Genomic DNA, 23,690 nt, shown 5'->3' with positions numbered 1-23,690 from the left:
AATCAGAATCATCATTATGGTTCATGTTGAAATTTCGACAATGTTGGATCAACGTTAGAGCTTGAACTAAATGTTTCAGCCCATAACATTGGAAATAGTGACAGTGAATAGAGAATGGGCAACTACGTAATAGCGCATTGCATGGTGGGTAGTGTTCGCCATTTTAGAGGACAAACTCCATAGCAACAAAACAGAACAATAATTCAAGAATTATAAGTCTCACAAGACTCATCTGTAGTTAACCAACGTTCTCACATTGGTATGTGATTTCAATAAGTGTGTCTTCCAGCCACTGTTGTTGTTGTTTCAGTGTTGTTTACTCCTTAAAAAAATCTCTGCCCAACATAAATAAACAATTTGGATTGTGGTTAAGTTGGTGTGGTGATGGTCTCGTGTTCAAAATACAGTAAATGCTGCTTTATACTGGTGGCCAGTATTCAAACTAGAAGTTGACCAGCATTTTGTATCGTGATCATTTACTGTGCTTTATTACATTTTACCGTAATTTTGAGATGTCAGTACTTAAGTCTATGCTGCCACTTTTTAGCGTTATCTGCACTATACTGATACTGTGATCTTTACTTGTTTACACTGCTGCTTGCACGTTTTTTTTTTTCTCCTGGTAACGCTTTATAATACAGCCCACGTCTTAACGTGTACTTTCCCGGCACTTACTGCATATCTTCACAGGTTTTATGGTGTACATTACTGTTTTAAAGTGTATTTAATGGGTACTTAGTGTACCTTCTGTAATTTCTTACACTTCCCATAACTCCCTCACAATTCAGTGCATCTAAATTACATGTTTTTGTGAGTACATTCCAGACACACAATGCATCTTCTTGCATATATACAGGAGTTGGACAATGAAACTGAAACACGTCATTTTAGTGTGGGAGGTTTCATGGCTAAATTGGAGCAGCCTGGTGGCCAATCATCATTAATTGCACATTGCACCAGTAAGAGCAGAGTGTGAAGGTTCAATTAGCAGAGGGTAAGAGTACAGTTTTGCTCCAAATATTGCAATGCACACAACATTATGCCTGACATATCAGAGTTCAAAAGAGGACAAATTGTTGGTGCACATCTTGCTGGTGAATCTGTGACGAAGACAACAAGTATTTGTGATGTATCAAGAGCCACAGTATCCAGGGTAATGTCAGCATACCACCAAGAAGGACGAAACATCCAACAGAATTAACTGTGGACGCAAGAGGAAGCTGTCTGACAGGGTTATTCGGGTGCTAACCCGGATTGTATCCAAAAAACAAAACCACGGCTGCCCAAATCACTGCAGAATTAAATGTGCACCTCAACTTTCCTGTTTCCGCCAGAACTGTCAGTCAGGAGCTCCACAGGGTCAATATACACGGGCTACTCATTCCAATACCAAACATCAGTTTCAATGTTGCAAGGCACGCAAATCTTGGGCTGTGGACAATGTGAAACATGTATTGTTCTCTGATGAATCCATCTTTGCTGTTTTCCCCACATCTGGGAGAGATACGGTGTGGAAAAGCCCCAAAGAAGCGTACCGCCCAGACTGTTGCATGACCAGAGTGAAGCATCACTGATGGTTTGGGCTTCCATATCATGGCATTCCCTTGACCCAATACTCGTGCTAGATGGGTGTGTCACTGCCAAGGACTACCGAACCATTCTGGAGGACCATGTGCTTCCAATAGTTCAAACATTGTATCCTGAAAGTGATGCCGTGTATCAGGACGACAATGCTCCAATACACACAGCAAGACTGGTGAAAGATTGGTTTGATGAACATGAAAGTGAAGTTGAAAATCTCCCATGGCCTGCACAGTCACCAGATATAAATATTAAGCTACTTTGGGGTGTTTGAGGTGCAAGTCAGGAAACATTTTCCTCCACCAGCATCACGTAGTGACCTGGCCACTATCCTGCAAGAAGAATGGCTTAAAATCCCTCTGAACACTGTGTAGGACTTGTATATGTCATTCCCAAGACAAACCGACGCTGTACTGGCCAAAAAAGGAGGCCATACTAATAAATGATTGTGGTCTAAAACCAGGTGTTTCAGTTTTATTGTCTAACCCCTGTATATTCATAAAACAATAATAAAAAAAAAACACACAAAATAAGTGTTGTTCTCTGCTTCTTACACTGAAACAGGGAGCGGGCTGGATTATATAGTGGACAACTCTTATCCCGGTTTACCCTGTAAATACAAGATCAAGCTTGTGGTGGAAAATTGTGACAAATGAAAAACTGAGTCTCTGAGTCAGTATCAAAGTGACAAACTATTGATACTGACTCAAACTAAATGCAATGCATAGACCCTTCTAATATCCTTCTCCCCTGGAACAGTTTCTCAAAAAGCCTTTATACCCCTAGCCCCTCTCTAATTATACAATAACTATCATTCCATTGTGTCATATGGCCATAAACAAAGTTATATTACGCAGGTGTTCCCTCTGTTTCTAACTATCTGTGATGTTCTGACACATTCTGCTCCGAGAGTCCCCTTCCAGACCGTTTCAACTAGCTTCAGTTCTCTCAACTCAGTACGGACAGGAAGGGAACTGAAGGTCAAGATATGCCAGCACACAGTTCTGACACATACATAAGCCTGCTGCCTTCAGAGTGTTCAAGGGAAAACAATGTTAGTCACACAAGCATATGACTTTTGCTGATATAGATGAAACTAACAATCCCTTTAGTTTATTATGAATCATTTCAATAAAATTCCACCACAAGCTTTACTTCTGTGTTATGTTGTTCAAAGATTTGCTCCGCCATTGGATTGAATTGACACGCACACATCATAATGTGGAGCATTTATTTTCCTTGTCTACACAAAGTGCACAAAAGATGGTTAAACTGTCAACAAGTACCAATTTAAGATAATTATAGTCAACAAAAAACATAACCACATTCCACCTTAAATGATACCAACTCACCTCGGACACAGTCGTGCGTAAGGGTAAACACTTAAAATATATAAAACAATGATGTAATTGCACAAAACATACTCAGTATATACTAGATGTTGGAAATATATGGGTTAAGGTGATTTATGTCGAAAATTAGAACACATAATACATTTTCAAGCCTAAAATTAAGGAGCCGCGCCATACCTTTTCTCAACACGTGTTATAAAGATGGAAAGGCTATTGAAACTGTGTTGTAGATGGCTATATATAGCAACATTTAGAAAAGGGTTCTATACCGCACAAAAAAAAGTGTTCTATTATTTCAAACTTGTAACAAAAGGCACCATTTTTTTTACTAAAAAACTGTTTTCTTTACTAAAGAACCCTTATAGATATGCTTTTTTTTTTTAAAGTGTGAGATTATGGCATAAACAAAGCAGTTTTCTCACCTGCTCTAAACTGTTTAATTACTACAGGACTGTCACGACCGGACAGAGAGCCAACACTTGCGGATCACAGTCAAAATAGTTTATTAAACAAATATAGAAGGAGAAGACAAAAACAACCGAGTGTCAAAACGGAAGCAAACAGTACCTCAATGAAGAACCAAAAGCGTAGTCAAGAACAGACAAGAGTCCAAAAACCGGAGAGTAGCAACAAAACCAAAAGGGCGCGACAGAATACGAAAACCGTAAAGACGAACAGGAGGTAGTCAACAGGATAATCAGTATAAAAAAGGTTACTAGACACCGCTTTGTATGCAGGAAAGCGTCTCGGCAAGGAATAGTAAGTGAATGAGGTTTATATAAGGGGATAAACAGGTGTGCGTGATTAGTATTCCGGTGAGTGAAACGGTGTAGAATCATGGGACTGTCTGGTGCATTCTGGGATATGGAGTCCTGGGAAGCAGGTGTGACAAGGACGTCAGAAGTAAAAAAAAATGTTATTGTTCAAACAAAGGATGAAAAAAGAGTGTACAACTGGCACTTTAAATTTAACTGTACCATTTGTGTGTGTGTGTGTGTGTGTATGTAAAAAGATGATATCGTGTTGGTATATACCAGGGGTCGGCAACCTTTACCACTCAAAGAGCCGTTTGGACCCGTTTCACACAGTAAAGAAAACACTGGGAGCCACAAAACCCTTTTGAAATTCTCAATGAAATAACACTGCATATAACAGGGGTTTTTTTTTGCCTTTGTGCTCTGTATAAACAAACTACACTGTGTTACATTTATGAAATCAATGAACGACTGCAGAGAAAATGAAATAACTTTTCTGCATGCAACAAAACATGTTTAACTCCGAAAAAAAGACGTTGGGTTGAAGTTTAAGTAAAATACTCAATTTTTGTCTATTTGAGTCCTTGTGGTAATGGAAAAAAAATGCCGAACTTATCCACTGGCAGCAAACAAAAATGCTGTCCTCTCTCTGCGCGCCGTCATCCTTTTACTGGCGCCGTGCAGTCAGCTGTCAAAAAGTTCAAGAAACCGCACACTGACGGGTGTCGCACAGTGGAAGTTGTGACGTGAATTAAGAGCGACAAAATATTTTAAATAATAAAATATTTTAGATGTTACACGATCACCATAATCTTCATAGAATTACATTTTGAAAATGAACGAACTAAAATAAAATACATTTTAATTAAATATTCATTAATTATTTTCAAAAGCTGAGCCGCATCAGAACGATCAAAGAGCCGCGGGTTGCCGACCCCTGGTATATACTATATCAGAAGAGGCAACATAGAATACTTTACAGTACTTTAGTGAATCAGTGTTTCTCGGGTCTCGAACCCACCTCTATGCGACACAGAAATGCGTGGTTTTCAAGTGCAGCATGTGTAATTTTCACTGAATTTTTTTTTTTGTTACAAAACTATCTTTGTCTTTTATCAGTTATTTCTTTTATTTTATTTAAAAATATGCATTTATTTTTAGTTCAAGTTACATTATTCTTTTTGCTGCTGTTCATATATGATCACAATATGAGTAATTGCGGTTACAACTCTCATATTTTCACATAATTTTACAAAATGCATGAGTTTTTGCAAGTTTCCCGCTGTGAAAGCCAGACCAGCAAGTGGGCAGAAACTAGTGATGTGTCGGTCGCGAACGAACCGGTTCAAAGAGCCGGCTCTTGTAAGTGAACGATGAGAGCCGGTTCCCGTCTAAGACCGAGCCATTTTTTTCTAAGGCTTGTCATTCAACCAATCAGAGAACAACAAGCAAGCTCCAACCATCCAACCTGAGACACTTGGTTTTTCCTGAATGTCAATCTGCCTTCCAAGAAATAGTTGAAGAAAATGTTAAGTCAGTTAAATGTTTGTTGACAGTTGTGGTTGTTTTAATCGCTACTGTTGAATGCTGCTGTTTTGCACTTTGCAGAGTATTTGTTTATTTTATTACCCAGAAATGGATGATTATTTAATTTAATAAGCTATTTTGTAATACCTACCTTTTGGGTTCCATTGGCTGTATTTCAGAATTTACAAGTGATTTTTTTATTAAGGTGTTTAAATACAATTGAATGTGAGTGCAATCAGTGAGTTATTACAAGACAGCCATAAAACAATTGGCCATTGCAACACTATTTATTATTTTTAATATTGAACAATAATATTTTGTCCATATATTCATGTAAAATGTAGGTAATATTGTTCTGTACCAGTGGAAATAAATGGTAAAACAAAGAGCCATTTAGGAGCCGAAAGAGCAGCCAAAAGAGCCGGCTCCCCAAAAAGAGCCGAAATTCCCATCAATACTGCAGAGATACCCTTCTCGGGTGTAGCGTCTGAAGTAAGCAGGGGGCGGAGTTGTATTTGGGCGGGGTTGGATGTGCAGCGAGAGGCTTCTCAATTCGGCAGCAACCCTACATGCCTCAACGCTAGGGGTGCTGAACTAAATCTAGTGCATGTCCTAGAACAGTTGGTCTAGAAGTGTATCCGGGCACGGCCATGTTTTGACCTCAGTGCAGCAAGAGGAAGTTTAATAATTCTATAGTTTCAGGTGTTCTGATTCAAAACGGACCGCTCCTGAAGTCTCAGTCTTTATAGAGCGACAGATTTTGAATCGCCGAGATGTTTAACCGAATGACGAGCCTGTGGATGGGTGATGTATGTATTCTTTCTGTACAATGTTCTTATTAGAACCCAAAGAGTTGGGTCTTATTAGCGATGGTTTGTAGCTAGCATGTGTTAGCTATTTTCCCCAATGGTTTCATTTGGAATTTTAATTGTGAGTTAGCTACGTTAGTAACCATCTAAAATGTGATCGCGGTTAGCTCGGTATTTATTTCTAGAACAAATCTTGATGTTGCGTGGTTTGCCAACCCTTGGCTAAATTAAGTTCGTCTAAAGTATACAGCGCTAGCTAACCAGCTGGAAATATATCCACCGTTGTTTTATGTTTACATGTATGTAATTAAACGCTTAAATATTCATACCTTATTTTGTTTTCCTTATCACAAGTTGTTATTTTTTACTTTCGTGCTCCGAGTTCTTACGTTCTCTGTCCTACTCGCTGACTTGTTATAAAAAAATAACACTGTTACAGTGAGTAGATACATATGCTATGTGGGTTTAATGCCCCTAAATAAAAACAATATTCGTTACAAAGGGAATGTCATTAGTTTCCAGTGGATAACATGACGTCAGATTCGCAAAGCTGACATTAATGTATGCTGTCTCACGAGTCACATCTCACTGCATTCTAATGGGAGTGAACTCACGCCTAAGGAGCACTTGTGCCAAAACTTGATGCCAAGGCCATGCAAGAGCTGAGCAAAATTTGATTGTTTTATAGCAATTTAATACACAACAAGCAGCGACTACTCATACACGGACAGTTTACATTGCACTCTGTGGAGCTCATTTGCTTCTAGTGCCAAACATGCTCAAATGTAACCTATAATTTAATACAATTTCAAATGACCATTTAAAGTTTAAATAATGTTTGTAGGTGATCTTGTGAATTTTGGTGGCAATAGCTTGAAGATTGACCAAATTAGAGCAGTTAGGAAGGAGGAAAAATAAAGGGAACTAGGAGTGTAAGGGGCTAACAAGTGTATGTATTCAAAAGCTTTATACAGTCCCATATCACCTCGGTAGACACATGAATTCCAGTTGGAATGGCATCAATATCTCAAATTGTAGGGGGAATTAGCCAGACAAGAAGTAATAGACGAAGGATGACTTAAGACGAACAATATGTTGAGTATTGTTTTGCACAACCATAATTAAAATATTTGCAGTTAATGCAGTAAAGCGTTTGACATTTTCTGATCAGAAATGAAGACCCTCACGATTAATTTTCATCAAAACATTATCTGTATGCATAAGCAATAAAACATGAGGGGGTGTGTTGTTGGGAAGTAATAGCATGGATGTATTGCAGCAAGCAAAAGATGAAGGTGAGTGCTGTAGTCCATATCAGCTGTGCTGTTATTTCAAGAAAAGGCCTTGAATGTTCTATTACTTTTATATACCTTTAAGGTAATGAATTATTAAATCTAATCAGCGCTGTAAAAGTGGCGTCAAATATGCTTATTAAATTAGTAAATACTTCCATCAAATTATAGTTCCTCGACCAGCAGCTTGTTGCTATGTCACAGTAATGAACTCTACTGCCCAGACTGGATCAGCCTCAGCTCACTAACTGTGCATACATATTGCAAGTGATAAAATCACTCAACATTGATTGTGCAGCAGGCAGGTGGGTGTGTCCAGCAACACATGGGCAGGCAGTGCAGTACTGAATTGCATGACCAACAAAACATGTTTTGAAAGGAACATCAACCAGTGTAAGGGCATAGTCTTTATTTTTTCACAAAAGCATCACAACATTGACATGACTGAAAACTAATGACTTCAGTCGCCGTGTCGCTTACGTCGCTTTTGATGTGATCTCCGATGGGCTCTCTACTGGTATCTGTATTTTTCTCTTTGTTGTTCTTATTGTATGTTTTGTTTTCTTAACCTGGCTTTGTCTCAAGTCATTTCATTTTGTTTTAGTTTGTTAGTTTATAGTTTATTTTTACTCTTTCAAATTAACAATAATGCATGGTTAATTACATTAATTAATTATTTTTTTTTGTGCATTTAGTTTTTTATTAACTACACTGATGTCTTTTGTATTTGTGTTGAATTAAACTCTTTAGTTTTACAAGAAAAATTTAAACTTACATGTTTAAATTTTGTATGTGATTATTTATCCATGTTGTTATTTTAAAACTAAACTAAATAAAGTTTGCTGGTGTGAAACATGAAGTTTATTTAGTGGTGAAAAATGTAATGAGCACAGCGGAGTAATACACTGGTTGTGAAAAAAGTGCTGTCATTGTGAAATATCAGTACAGTTAGAACGCTTTTGAACCTGTCAGTGTGTCATTACCGCACCTAACTGTTGTATAATTTCATATTAATTTGCTCTGAAGTGGCAAAGAGAATGATTCAGGTTTTTTTAGAGATATTTTTAAGTATTTTTTTGTTGTTTTCTTCTGTTGTGTTTTGTTTATATGAGACAAAATTTTCTAACATGATGTCAGGTCTGCAAAGGAGCCATTTGGAGATAAAAATACCTTCATATCACTCAACTTACGTTATGTCACTAAAAACACTGCTATCCAGTGCATTCGGTCTGGAACTGGATGAAGAAACTAGAGTGTAATTAAACATTTTACTCATTTCCTGTGTGACAAAACTCATGCATGAAAACCATATAAGAATTGCTACAGTGTATATGGGTTCCTGAAAATGTCTTGCAGTGATCTTACTGCTGCCAACTCACTGGCTTTTTTGGCCTCTAAAAGTGACTTGCTGTGGGGTGGGCGATGTTGTCAAGGCAGCCACCCTAACTGTAAAGCACTGCAGGAAACCCTTTGCTCATTCTCATATAAAGGAACAGGTGCTTAAACTGGTCATGCTGAACAGGGCTATTTGACTTATTTGATCCTTGAGGTGTTTTGACTAAAGCAGGTCATGGATATTTCATTAAGACCATAAGCAATTCTGTGGAAAAGTGTTATGTCCTTGACACTTGTACATACCAATTATAAAATGGTTCTCCAAATATATAATACATATTACTCTGTAGTTGAATCTAGTGTTTTTAGGGGGTGACTGTGTTTGTGAGCTTGTTTCATCTTTTTCTTAATTACTGTAAATTAGTCTGTGATTTAATTGTAAAAAATGTATTTTATTTGTATGTAAAAAGCCACCCTAATGTGTTTTACAGTTAGACCCATACATGGATGAAAACTTCATCAAGCAAGCTTTCAGCACTATGGGAGAGACCGCCTATGGTGTTAAAATCATCACACATCGAGTTACAGGGTATGACCACATTACATCTATCAATTTTTATATCACCATTTCCATCTTTGTTGATGCCTTTGAAATATTACAATGTACACAGATGAATGAAAACATTAAGTCCACTGGCACAATATGTTGTTTAGGTAATTGGCACATTAGTAAAATTAAGCTTCAGCTTGAATGCCAAGACCTAACCTCAGCATACTGTTGCTATCTTATGATTTGTTCCTCATCTGAAGATTTTCATGGTTGCAGACCATGAGCACTACACACACCATCCTGGTTAGCATCAAATCATATGGACATAATGTTGCCAATTTCTTAAAAATCCACCATGTCAGCTACCCCAACTTATCATTTTATTATCATCAATTTATCAGTAACTGACATTCAGAATGAAGACATGCCTGCAGAATCTTTCATATTCTGAATTCAGGCATGTGCTGAATCTGCAAAATCTCACTGACCAGAGATTACACTGGTGAAGGAAAGATTGTTACAAATACTGCTCACATATGTGATTTATGAATTGAACACTAAAGTTCACTATCACTGTTTTATTAAATTATCCAACGAAACGATACAGTGCTCTGTTAAGTTAATGGTACTCAGCCAGTTTCTTGAGCTAAAGGCTAAAACCACAACCCAAAGCTATCCCTATACTTCCTGCAGCTTCTCCTATAGAGTAAGAGTCCCTTTGGAAAGAGGACAGAAATGTAAGTATTTCTAATCAACTAAAAACCCCTGAATATATACATGAACATATTTTGTTGAATGGAGTGGCTATGCCTCGCCCTCATGTTGCTTAGGAACAGTGCTTGTTTTTAACGGAGTACACTTACATTTATAGCATTTAGCAGACGCTCTTATCTAGAGTGACTCACAAAAGTGTATCCTTAACACTTTGTTCAGACAGAATGTGTATCCTATGTAGTACAAAGAGGTTGGGGTCCAAATTTCTTCTGAGCTCAAACAAAAGACTAAACAAATTGTGAATAAAAACTGAATGCAATGATGTGGAGGTGGCAAATGTCAATATTTTATTCCTAATAGAACATAGATGACAGATCAAAAGTTTAATCTGAGTAAATGTAACATTTTAAAGGAAAAATATGTTGATTCCAAATTTCAGTGTCAACAAATCCCAAAAAAGTTGCGACAAGTAGCAATAAGTGGCTGGAAAAAGGAAATTGAGCATATAACGAACAACTGGAAGATCAATTAACACTAATTAGGTCAATTGACAACATGATTGGGTATAAAAAGAGCTTCTCAGAGTGTCAGTGTCTCTCTGAAGCCAAGATGGTAAGAGGATCATCAATTCCACCATTGTTGCGCAGAAAGATAGTGCAGCAATGCCAGAAAGGTGTTACCCAGCGTAAAATAGCAAAGAATTTTCAGTTATCATCATCAACCATGCATAACATCATCAAAATATTCAGAGAATCTGGAACAATTGCTGTGCGTAAGGGTCAAGGCCGTAAAACTCTACTGGATGATCATGATCTCCTGCATCACTGATGGTATGGGGTTGCATGAGTGCTTGTGGCATGAGCAGCTTGCATGTCTGGAAAGGCACCATTAATGCAGAGAACTATGTTCAGGTTCTAGAACAATATATGCTCCCATTTAGACATCATCTCTTTCAGGGACAATAATCTTTCAACAAGATAACGCCAGACCACATTCTGCAGCAATCACAACGTCATGGCTACGTAGGAGAAGGATCCGGGTACTGAAATGGCCAGCCTGCAGTCCAGATCTTTCACCTATAGAGAACATTTGGCGCATCATGAAGAGGAAGGTGCGACAAAGAAGGCCCAAGACGATTGAACAGTTAGAGGCCTGTATTAGACATGAATGGGAGAGCATTCCTATTTCTAAATTTGAGAAACTGGTCTCCTCTGTCCCCAGACGTCTGTTGAGTGTTGTAAGAAGAAGGGGGGATGCCACACTATTCTGAATAAAATATTAGATGTTGGCATCTCCACATCATTGCATTCAGTTTTTATTCACAATTTGTGTCCCAACTTTTTTGGAATCCGGTTTGTATCAATATATATGAAGTGGAAAAGCACAAAAAGGCAATTAGACATTAAATAATATATATAAGGTTTAAATCATTTATATATACTGTGGGTACAACCAAATATATCTAAATAACCTAGTAATTTCTATATAGGTGCAAATATAAAAAATTGTTGCCTTTTTAAAGCTGCTAATAGTCACTTTCGCAAACTATCATTTGATGACCTCTGAACATGATTTGGAACATAGTGTCAGACATTCAGAGTGATTTTAAGGTGCTAACATTAACAGCTTTAAAAACAATAAAAGAAAACTCCACAGCCAATATAATGATGTTAGAATGGATTTAATATGCTCACTCCTTGTAGACATTAGTATTCTCACTGAAGCATTTTGAACAACCTATTGTGGTTTTTGGCAGTCCTGTGAAGTTTGTTGCAACTTTCTAGGCTCCAAATTTGTAAGATTAGACATTTTAAGAGTTGATTTAGTTTTGAGTTAAAATGGTCAAACATTGTATGTGTTTGTAAGAGACTGGGTGGGGAGAGGACATTAAAAGCATTAATAAAATCTCCAGCAGGTTCTGAATGCATTTTATTTATTTATTATATTTTCTTCATATCGGAGTGTTCTGTGTTTTGGCTTGTTTGATGTATATGTCCCTTCAGTTTGAAGTACTTTATTCTTTGAATTATTTTTAAAACACATATACATATTTTTATTTTGTTTTTTGTATGATGTCTTTAATTTGTGGATACTACTTTTTGCATTTCTTAATTGTTCTCCAGAGGCTCTGCTGGATATTGCTTCGTGGAATTGGCAGATGAAGCCAGTGTTGATCGATGTGTTCAGAGGCTCAATGGGAAGCTAGTTCCAGGATCAAATCCTGTAAGTCACCAGATTTATGATCTCGTTGTTGTATGTATATATGTGTGTGTGTGTGTGTGTGTGTGTGTGTATATATATATATATATATATATATATATATATATATATATATAAACATATAAATAAACACACATACACACAGGCCCTGACAGAAGTTCTGTTACTTATCCATGTTGTGGAAACAAAAGCTTATAACCTGAATTTAAATTCATCATTGGTTTTAGAAATAACTCATATGAAAGCTGAAACCCTCCCAAATGAAGTTTAATTTACGGAAATAAATTTGCTTCACTGCAGAAATATTGATATTTAATGAACACTCCATTCATTCCCAGACTCATATACATCTATAAACTTCTTTCTGAAGGCCACAGATATCTCTTTAGATCTCGGCATTGTGATACCACTCACTTCATCCATTAAGGGCAAATCAAACTGAGGTTTAAATGAAGACAGCTTCCTCCAATGTCCAATGTAGGAGTGTCCTAACATTTTCCTCACAAGAAATGTACAATTTGGTTAAATAAAATTTACAAATGAAACTCATTTCAACTCATTTTTAAAATGAAACTCATCTGTCCATGTTTAAAATGTTCAAAAAGACAAAGGTTTTTATGGGGTGTCCTAACAATTTCACACGACTGTAGCTCCTTCAATTGCTGACTTTATCAACATATACTCACATAAACGTCTGATAATACCAAAACCAGATCCAAAATTGACTTTACCAACCAAACAATTGGGAAATGATCTTTGCATCATCCCTAGTGTTGACATCTGGATCCGTTCCTCAAAGGAGCGCCTACTAACACGACCAACCCCCTGTACAGGTCAGTTGAGGCTATTCTCATCTCTGGTACCACGCTGGTGGAACGAGCTTCCAAGCACTATCAGAGCAACAGAAACCCTCTCTGCATTCAAGAAATCATTGAAAACCCAGCTCTTCCGAGAGTATTTTTTGCACTGAATGTCTTTCTTTAATGCACTTATTACTTCCTGGCATATTGCACTTAATGTAAGGTATTTTGTATAATTCGTGCTGTAGTTCGAATGTTAGATCCACTTTTGTAAGTCGCTTTGGATAAAAGCGTCTGCCAAATGCATAAATGTAAATGTAAAAATATGCAAAAATAACTTCTACAAGTTATCTGATACCCATCTACAAGCTGTACAATATAAAATTAATCACGGACCATGCTACACTGGACAAAAGATGTTTAAGATGAGATTCACTGCTTCTGAAATATGTACACCACAAATAGCTACATCCGTGCAATGTCACACTGTACACCCATATCAATATAATTGTCTGCTTGGAGTCATATCAACAATCAACATAGCAAAGGAAATCTCTGTTCTGCTCATTTGCCAAGAAAACTATCCTCAGAAAATGGAAATCAAGAAACTCCATTACTATTAGTCACTGGAAAAATCTACTAATTGATCATATTTCTATAGGCAAAATAACAGATTCATTCATTCATTCATTCATTCATTCATTGTAATCGCTTATCCAGTTCAATGTCGTGGTGGGTTTGGACCCAGAATCAATGGGCACAAGGCAGGAACACACCCAGAAGGGACACACACATTCGCTCACACACTCATGGACTCTTCTGAGTCACAAATCCACCTACCAACGTGTGTTTTTGGAACTTGGGAGGAAACCGGAGCACCTGGAGGAAACCCACACAGACATATATTTTTTTTTTTTTTCAACCAAAAAAAAAATGTGCATATGATATATTAGAATTATAAAGCATTGTTAAGCTGGTTAAATTTAAACTACCTCACTACTTGTGGTGCAATACAAAGGGAACATGCAGAAATTTGCGATGGTTGTAGCTCAACTGAGCACAACAAGGATAGATAAATTATGAGAGCAAGTTTATCTGAAGTAGTTTTAGTCAGCAGATTAGCAGTCTGGGCAGTTTACTCTGCAAATTAGTGATACTATAATGTTGAGTTGAGGCTGATCCAGCCTGGGTAGTGAGCGCAGTCAAGTTGCTGTTACGTAACAAAAAGCTACTTGTTGAGAAACTATAAATTGGTGGAAGGATTTACTAATCTTATAAACTGAGCTGTGAAACTGGTTTCAAATATGTTTATTTATTTCATACTTTATTTATTACCCAAACTGTTGTATAAAATCAATAGAACACACACAGTGTCTCGTGTTCTATAGCTTAAATACACACCCATTCTTGATTTAGTTTCCAACTAGTTTATTCACTAGTTTCAAACAAATTATTTATAAAACATTTAAACTGCCTTAATATGAGGAAAATTAATCTCTGTAGCTCGCTCTGTACTATGGTTATTGTTATAAACCTTATTTATTATTTTTCGGCCAAAAATTTTCCCACTTAACCTCTTCAGTTTTCGTATTATCGATTCTGTTTAAACACCAAATTGTCCAGTTTAATGGTGTGATGCTTGCTTGCTAAGCGCACTTTTTGCTTTACAGTCTGTTTTGTCCCCCTTTTATTTTTTTCTTTAGCAATTTCTATACAAGTAGGCCCACAGTTTTTAAGCTATCAACTCTGTTTGAACTGCAGATTGTCTGGTTTGATGGCATGAACTCTGTAAGGCACTTCATGGTGATGAAGGACAAACCCAGGACTGGTTAGATATTACGAAATATAAATGACTCAATACATGTTTATTGCATAGTTCTGTGTTCTGAAGACCACATGTAGTTTTTTTTTATTTAGTCAAACTAATAGTTGTAAAAATGACATTTACAAATAAAGTAGTTTACACTGTACATAGGCTCAGATGAAGATTGATTTTTTTTTTTATTAATGAGGAATTTTATGTTCTGTGTCCGATTTATATGTTATTCCATTACTTTTCCTGATGATTTATGTTTTTGTCATGGTATCATTTCAGTATTGGTATTGTATCGAAAATCATAATTTTGGTAATGTGACAACACTAGTACAATATACTAATGAAGGTGCATGACTGACAGCTCTATCACTGGAGAACAGATTCCTGTTTACATTTCCATGCCCCCCCCCCTCCTGGTTTTTTACACACTACAATGGCACAGGCAGGTAGAATTGGCAGCCCTTCATGTATGAACTTATTGAGGTCTTTTGTTGTTTGTGTCTATGGTGTGGTTTCGTGTGATTATTTTTATATATATATATATATATATATATATATATATATATATATATATATATATATATATATATATATATATATATATATGTTAACATTATTGTACGAACATTATAACATTATACTGTGGTGGAGAAAATACATACAAGTATTAAGAATTGAAATCTAACAGAGCATTTGCAAGCATTTGATTCAAAAGGATCAGTACTGGAATGGGGCATTAGTGAACATACAATGCACGTGTCATTTGCATTACCAGCTGTCTTCACTGTGAAGTTCACATATTGCCAGTAAACATTTTTACTGTGGGTCTATGAACCTTTCTGTAGTCTTAGGTTTTGCTTCCCTGCATATTTTCACGGCCAACCAGATGGACGCTCTCAGGGTGATGCAGGCGACGATGAATGTTGTCACCTTGGAGAAGTTGAACAAGATGTAAACTTTTCCTGCCATGGTGATTTTGTTGTGTCTATTCTGGGGCTGGGGCTCTTTTGCAGTACGAGATGTGAACCCACATGTCCCTCTCTGCAATCTTCACTACGGTGTGAGTAGTCAGAAGCACCTGGAACAGTCCTTGCCAGCAATCTGCAGGATCCAATCCCCAGGTTTCACAAGCTGGGCTTGGTAGAGATTCTTTCATCCTCCTGTGCACAACAGACAAAACAGAACACAACGTTGCATGATTTTTTTTGCATGTAATCGTCTCATACTCATGCACACCAGTGGCAGGACTTCCACCCAATTTAGCCCCATTTCTAATCAGTTTTTGTTTTATTGTGCCATTTGCTCTTTTTACTGCCCCTGCACTCATAGGGTGATTGTTTGTGTAGTGGCATGCCAATTACTTCGCTGATGTGTGTTTAAAATTTTGCTAACAAAATTTGCTACAAATCCATTTGTAGGTGATCAAAAGGCAGGTCAGGTTCTGGATGTCCGTGTGTGTTCATATGAAATGGCTCCTGTCGAGTTTACCTTCAGACAGGCGAGACACTTTTTTCAAAAGGGTAATTTGAGTAATCTGAGTAATCTTTTACAAACCACTGTTGTTTTACTGCATCTACCATTCCTCCCCTCGAACAATGATCCAATCCATGGGCCATTTTTGAAAATTAGTAGGAGGGTAGACATGGTTTGTTGTTTGGCCCCAACCAGATTTTCCCATTAAACGCACACCCATGGTTTCACATCTTTAGCTGTTCTAGTTTTTTGATTTTCCTCAGGTGTAATATCCTGAGGTTCAACAATGGTGGCTTGTATTAAAACACCCCAGGGTCAGATGCTGCATTCTTAAGTTGCAGCATCTGCTCTTGTGTTACCCAATGCTTCACTACAACTAGTTCAGCAGCCTGTGCTGAAAAACTGGAAGGTAGGCAAAGTGTCTGTTAGTGTAACAACAGCAAACCCCTTTTTTGTCACGTCCTTGGAGTCTTTGGAGCTGGATCAATCTACATAGAGAATTAAATCAGCATTAGAACATCTTTCAGGTCAGGTTGTGGAGAGCAGACAAAGTTCAGTGTGTGCAGACAGTCATGGGGCTACCCTTCCTGTTCTGTGGGAAGGAGAGTATCTGGGTTCAACACTGTATACCTTTTTACTGTAACATTTGGCATTTCTGTAAATAATGTGTGATATTTAAGCTACCTGGCTGCACTAAGATGTGATGTCTGTTTTTCAAGCAAGATTATGGACATTGCATGTGGAACATTTGCATATCTCTCCAAAAGCTGATAGCCTTCTCTGCTGCTGCTACTGCTCTTAAGCAGTAGGGATAACCCTGAGCTACTGTGTCTAGCTGCCCACTAAAATAGGCCACTGGTTGAAGTTTGTTTCTGTGTCCTTGTAAGTGAAACAATCATGCAGCCTTGTTTTTCATCTACAAATTGCTCAAAAGATTTTTCTGGATTATGCAGAGATAAAACTGGTGGGTTCTGAAGGGTTATTTTTAGATTTACAAATGCCTCGTTCCCTTCGGGGGTCCAGGTTACATTGGATGAGGCTGTTAGAATCTTTGTGTGCCATGTCATTTAATGGAGCAGAGGTTTGTGCATAATTTGGAATCTACTTTCTAAGTTATCCCTCATTTGTGAGGAAAGTTAGCTAAGTTATCCCTCAGGACTGTATTGAAAAAAGATGGTGACTCAGTGTTTTCTTGTGGGACAAGTGTTAATGTGTATGATTTCTCTTGAAAAGAAAAAGAAAACCAAAATTGAGAGTCTTTGTGCACTTTTAAGCTGAAAAAAGCATTTGCCAAATCTATCACTGAGAACCACTGAATTTTCTGGCACCCATCTCGCAATAGTTTGTGGATTTGGAACTTCCGATGCTCAAACATGAATAGCCTTGTTTACTGCTTGCACAGATTGTTTACTGTCTTGAACAAAGTGCCACTACTACGGTTTTCCTTTTTTTTTTTACGGGCCATATTGGAGCTCTACATGGTGACTCCAGACCTTCTATAATAATCCCTCTTTCCAAAAAACTGTTGAAAACAGGGTCTATTCCAGCTGTGACCTCCTTTTTCAGAGGATGTGGAGTTTTTGGAGTGATTATTAATTCTGGAACTCCTTTCATAAGACCAACATCATATTTGCCTTTGGACCACAGCCAAGGTTCAATGGTATCTAGAAAATCTGCTTCGTTAGTGATGGTGATTTGTTGAGACAAAAGTGACACTTCAGCTTGGGCTGAGAATGACAAATTTACAATTTGACAAAATTTCAATTTCCCTAGGTTGCCAATCATTGATTTTTAATGAAATTTTACATGTCTTTCCATTTTTTTTTTTAATTTTTTTCCTTTGCTAAGTAAATGAGGTACCTCCCCTTGAAACCATTGACTCTGATCTGAGGTTAATTTTACTGTGCAGCCCACCCGTTGCTCTCCAGCAAATACGGTGGTTACAGAGACTAACACATTGTCACATTACACATTAGCTCCCTAGTTAAAAGATTCACAGGGCATTTTGATGATAGAAGGAAAGCATGTTGTAGGGTTGTGTCACTTCCTGCATGGTATACACCAAAGCTTGTCCATGTAAGATTCCATTAAAATAACTCCACCTGCCTGATAAATGTGGTTAAGGGTGTAAGGCCCCTGTTTTTTGAACAGAAATTAGCCGCAGTGTCAGCTAAAAAAAAGTTACCATTTGGCCCGCAATTTGTAATTCAGTTGTCGGCAAGATGGAGGGTTTTTTTTAGAAGCATTTGTATAATTTAAAACAATTTTACCAGTATCCAGATGTGTGTGGCGTATGTTCTGATCCCTGTATGATTCATGCCTCCTCTTCCTCAAACTGTCTCTCTTGCTGGTTGGTTCTCAGTACAATTAACAGCGATGCGTTACAGTTTTGTATACATTTGTATTGAGAGAAGTCTCTGAAGCCACATCTTCTGTGTCCTCTACCTGTTCCTTGCCCTCTTCCTCCTTTTCTTTCCCCTGCCTCTTTTTGTGCTGCTTGTCTCATAAGCATGCCAATTTGGTTTCCATGGGAAATTCTCTGGTTTATTTTTTATTTTGTTACAATGTTCTTCAGGTTTATCATATGTCTTGTTGAGTTTGTAATTGTTGTTTGCAGTTGACTAATTCATTTACATTTAATGTCCCTTCAGGGGGAAGTGACACGTTTTTTCCCACTCTTCTAATTAAACGCAGCTATCAGGTTCCCTTTGTTTCATGCCCTCTATTAATTCACCAAAAGGAGGTTCATTGCAATGAACTATTGGGGCTGGGGAAAGGTTTCCCTTTCCCTCCCTTTGAATTACTGTGACCCATTTTGAGATTCTTGAAGCGACCAAGAATTGAATACCTTCAAACACACATTCTTAGTTTACTTACTTTGAGACATCCCAATTTGATATACAAGATGAGGGACAATGTTTTGTTCTGATAAAGCACTGACCTCGACCTGACCTACACTTAGTTTGTGAGTTCTGTTGACAATTAGAAATTAATATACAGACAAAACAAGCAGACAGGGTCTTTCCATATGTCAGAGACATATAAAAAGTACCATTACAGATAGTTTCTCTCCAAATTGGTGCTTTCCCCCGCTGCTACTCTGCTGGACTGCCGACCGAGTGTGGCTTTCATCCGTGCTGCTATTTTGCTGTACATGCCGGCCTAGATCTTGTACAGGGCCATTCTGTGCTCTGCTTAGCTCGTCTGCTTCGTCTGCTCATTCTCTCGCTCTCTCACACACACAATGGAGCCGAGTAACACAGAGCATGAAAAATAACAACAGCGGTTCAGTTATATGTAAGTGATTCAAATTTCACCAGACCGGTTAGATGAGTAGCAGGAACGGCAGGGAAAATCTGCAGGGAATGCTGATAGGAGTTGGTATCAAAATACGGGAGTACTCCCAGCCTATTTCACCACTTAAAACAGCAGCACAAACATCTATATGAAGCTATAAAACTCTGAGGTGCTGCTGTTCTGAAGTATTCACGTCCCAGTACAGTTCCCATAATCCAGTTCACACAGCATTGCAAGCTTCATTAGCTAACGCTGTGCCTTATGAAAAGTATGAAGTGGCGTGGTTTATTAAAGCAGTGGTTTACTACATAGCAAAAGGGTATGCTCCCTATTTCAACAGCAGAGAAAAATGGCTTCAAAAGGCTGATTGAAACTCCTAACCCACGATACCAATTGTCCAGTAGCAATTTTTTGCATGAGAAGTGCTGCCTAACGTGTACGTTTAAGTTGAACAGACCCTTTCCAACAGGCTCTCGAGAGTAAAACATTTTGCCTTGATGACAGATATACACCTGTGAGCCATATTTGAGCGTGAGCCCTAATTATGATTGGAATAATTTTTTTATTTTTTTTTTTATTTAATTCTGTCTGTTTAAATGTTTTATTTGCACGAAGTACTAGATGTACAGGAGTACACACAGGAAGAAGCACTTTGGTGAAATCTGCTTCATAGGAAACTGACTTTTTAAAGAACAAATCAACTTTTTGCTATTTTTGCTTTGTTTTCTGTTTACAGTTTAATAGCACAGTTATGAGTCTTTAGTTATGCAGGAAAATAACATTATTTTATTTAAGGAGCGTTATTGTTTAATATATGCCAGTAGTATATTTTTGAGCAACGTCTCATTGTACATCTATAGCTGAATGTTAATAAAAGTTCCTGGGTGGCATTTGGGACATGTAGCTTTGACTCAGAGGTGACCTTTGGCTATTATTTCATGAGAAGAAAAATATAGATATATAAACCAAGATATATATTGTATATCACCACTCAGCTAAAAAATATCAAGATATTATTTTTGGTCTATATTGCCCAGCTCTACTCCAGACTCCAGACTGTTCATTCTATATTGTTTTGTGTTCTGTTTGCTCTGTTTTTCTTTCACTCCCATACCCCATAGTTTGGTGAATATCTAGGTAGCAGTCTAACTCGTTTAATATAATGGCTCCTAAGCTTTAGCTCATCTATCTCTTTGACTCAGAGAAGAGGCGTGGCTATGGTAGTGTAGTGGATTGAGCGTATTCGAACTCGTTGTGCTTAATAATGGTTTGACTAATGATAATTATTATTATTATGATTGACTTAAATGACAAAATGTTAACAATTAATTAGAGAGTGAATACTGTCACCGCTATGTGAGTTCTTCTGGATTTTCAGACTCTTAATGAACAAACTCCACACACTATTTCAAATAATGGAAATATTTTATTAAGATGAAAGATAATATTTAATAAACATAGCATAATCTCACGGGATCAACGCAGGTGAAGCCGGTTTGAATTTAGAGATTGGCTAGGTGATATGACTTGGAAATTAGGCGTTGCTATGGTCTAATTAAGAGATTATGTTACCAAGAGATGTAATTCAATTTTCAGCTCTGGAAATGAGTAATCTTAGCTTACTTTTCTGTTGATTTCAACCACTCGATGGGTACAGAGGCGCTCTGAGGTTATGGGAGAGAGGAGTCCCGCTTGGTTCCCGCAGTCCTTCCGTGGGAGCTTTGAGGCTGGGTCAGCGTGGACTTGGTCACTCGCGAGTCAGGCCGCCTCGGGCGTGCTCAGAGCGTGGTGACGCCGATGAAAGGATTTCCTCTGGCTCACTGTCCTGAGTGGGATGTTCTATCCATATGGAGGCTTTAGAACAGAAATTTGCTTGTTCCTGCAATTTCCAGCACCCAAAATCGAATTATTCAGCTTATACTTAATTTACGATTTCCCTCTGTCTTGGCGGTGTCTTTTACTCTGGCCACGAATAAGTTTCACCTGCTTTGATCAGTCGTGAAATTAAAACTTGGATGGGCTACAAACATGAACACAAATAAACAAAGAAAAGATTACTGACAATTGCTCGATGTTACTCTGTATCGCACTGCTAACTGGCACAAGGCGTCCCCTGGGAGTTGCGTGAGGTCCTTTGTTAGAGTCTTTTTGAAGAGTCGTCTTGTCGGCGTAAAGAAGAAGGAAGAGGAGCGTCGCAAGAGAGCGAAGTGAGAGCGTAAGAGAGTGAGCTTAGAGCTGGGCAACTCCTTTTCAGATGTGGCACGGTCACGCCCATTTGGGAGGTCTCCAAAGACTCGCGTGACTTGTTTCACGTTTCAGAGAGAGAAAATCACATATACTGGAAGAAATAGAATCCTGAATAAAGTAAAATACTTATACATACTTGGGGTATAGCATAATGAGTGTACTGGATTATTTTTATCAAATATATATGTATGTATGTATCTTGAGTACATTACAATTACATCCCATTACAATATTATCCTAGATGTTAGAAACTAATTCGTTTTCCTAAACAGAGACAGAAATTTTCCTTCATGATAGAAACAGTAATACACAGTTAGTAGACATTCACCTGAGTAACATTCATACATAAACAGGTTTATCACAGCGGCACTGTTGGTCCATGCTATTTGTTTGGTTTGAACCAGGGTTGGGAGAGTTCACCGCAAGGTCAATTCCGGGGGCCACCTGTTGATTTTGCAGGAGATAAAGGCGCTATCTAGGCGCCAATATAGGCGCTATCAGGCGCTATCTAGGCGCCAATATAGGCATAAACTGGGTTCTTTAATCCTGGTCTCCAAAACTTTGTTTGATCTCCTTCGGCTTAAAAGTGTCATAAACTGTTTATTAGAGAGGGGTTTATAAAAAACAGTTTTTAAAAAACAGTTTTTATAAAGAGGGGGTTAGTCATCTGGGTGGAAGGTGGTAACTCATTCATTCTGGGGTCACTGGGGTCAGAGTGGAGAGTCTTTTCATTTCTTGGTTTGATCCATACTGCACTACAGTAGCCTTGTGATTGGTGAGGGTTATAGTGACATAAGCATTACCCACTTATAGGACTGCCCATTGTACATCATATTTCTTTTGTGTTTTTTTTTTTTTTAAACTTTGCTGCTTGTTTCACATACACCCAAGCTTAGCATTATACAAAAAACAATCAAAATGAGTTCCCAGGGGCTTGCTTTATGGTAACTATTTATATTCTTATGTTATGACCTCTTGAGCTGTGCAGATGAATGAGGTCAAATCCAGTACTATATATCAATGAAACAATAATGGAAGTTGCATATCCATCTGGAGGTGAAAGAAAATGAGTGTCACCTTTTAATTAATTTGACCTGAAGATGGAGCTAAAGCATTAATATCAAAAAGGAAAAAAAAGTAATACTGCTTAATATTAGACACTAACAGTATTAACAAATATTTAAATTATTTTTTATTTTATTAATTACATGTTTTTTGCCTCAAGACAACTTTGTACCATCATGGATATATGAAAACATTTGTTATTGTCTTGCAGAAACAAGAATATATATTTACCGAAAACATCAACCAAACTCTTGAATAAACAGATGTAGTTTTTGATGCACTTTAGTTAGAAGTCACATTTCCATATTCACCTGTTGCTCTCAGGCAACAATTTATCATCATGGAACACAAATATAACCAAATTTTATAGCATATCATTGTATCAATATTGTTTCAAGGCAAAACATTAACCAAAACGTTATCCTATTATGCACCTTATTGTGACAAGCATGTACACAAGTACATACACAAAAAACTTACTACTTATGAAAGTTGAGGAAGCAATTCCTTTCAACAGAAAAACACAAGTAGTTAGCACATTTTGACCACTGAACTTTTACAATGCCTGAACAGCTTGGGTATTTGCATTGCCATTTCTTTCAACCCAAACTGGCCAATTTGTACTGTAATGAATTCACCAATCATTATACTCTATCAAGCCAGCTACTTTACATCCATTTTCATCATCACCAAGTTCCTCATTCTCACTCTGATCTGCTTCCTGTTGATTTTTCTACCATTGGGGTACTTAATCCTCATCTCTATCTTCATCTTCATCCTCATTCTCACTCTCTCCCTACCGGATGGTCACTATGACCTCATCATCCTAACTTATCTCATTATGTGATAGCTCATCC

General features: G+C 37.6%; 1 protein-coding gene across 3 annotated transcripts in view; it reads left to right on the top strand.

The window, feature by feature from the left end:
- Window positions 1-5,744: 5,744 nt before the first annotated feature.
- Window positions 5,745-23,690, top strand: part of LOC136678613 (tRNA selenocysteine 1-associated protein 1-like) — a 37,610-nt gene continuing 19,664 nt past the window's right edge. For 2 of the 3 annotated variants that reach the window (XM_066656663.1, XM_066656666.1), the window contains exons 1-3: window positions 5,751-6,024; window positions 9,143-9,240; window positions 12,039-12,138. In XM_066656663.1, the coding sequence (XP_066512760.1) occupies window positions 5,989-6,024; window positions 9,143-9,240; window positions 12,039-12,138 (234 nt within the window). In that variant the 5' untranslated portion in view covers window positions 5,751-5,988. Of the gene's footprint in view, window positions 6,025-9,142; window positions 9,241-12,038; window positions 12,139-23,690 lie in introns of all 3 variants that reach the window. The other variant, XM_066656664.1, reaches the window with a different exon arrangement.

Source organism: Hoplias malabaricus, chromosome Y, assembly GCF_029633855.1.
Source record: "Hoplias malabaricus isolate fHopMal1 chromosome Y, fHopMal1.hap1, whole genome shotgun sequence".
In the NCBI taxonomy this organism is placed as follows: Eukaryota; Metazoa; Chordata; class Actinopteri; order Characiformes; family Erythrinidae; genus Hoplias; species Hoplias malabaricus.
This window is presented reverse-complemented; position numbering and strand designations above follow the sequence as displayed.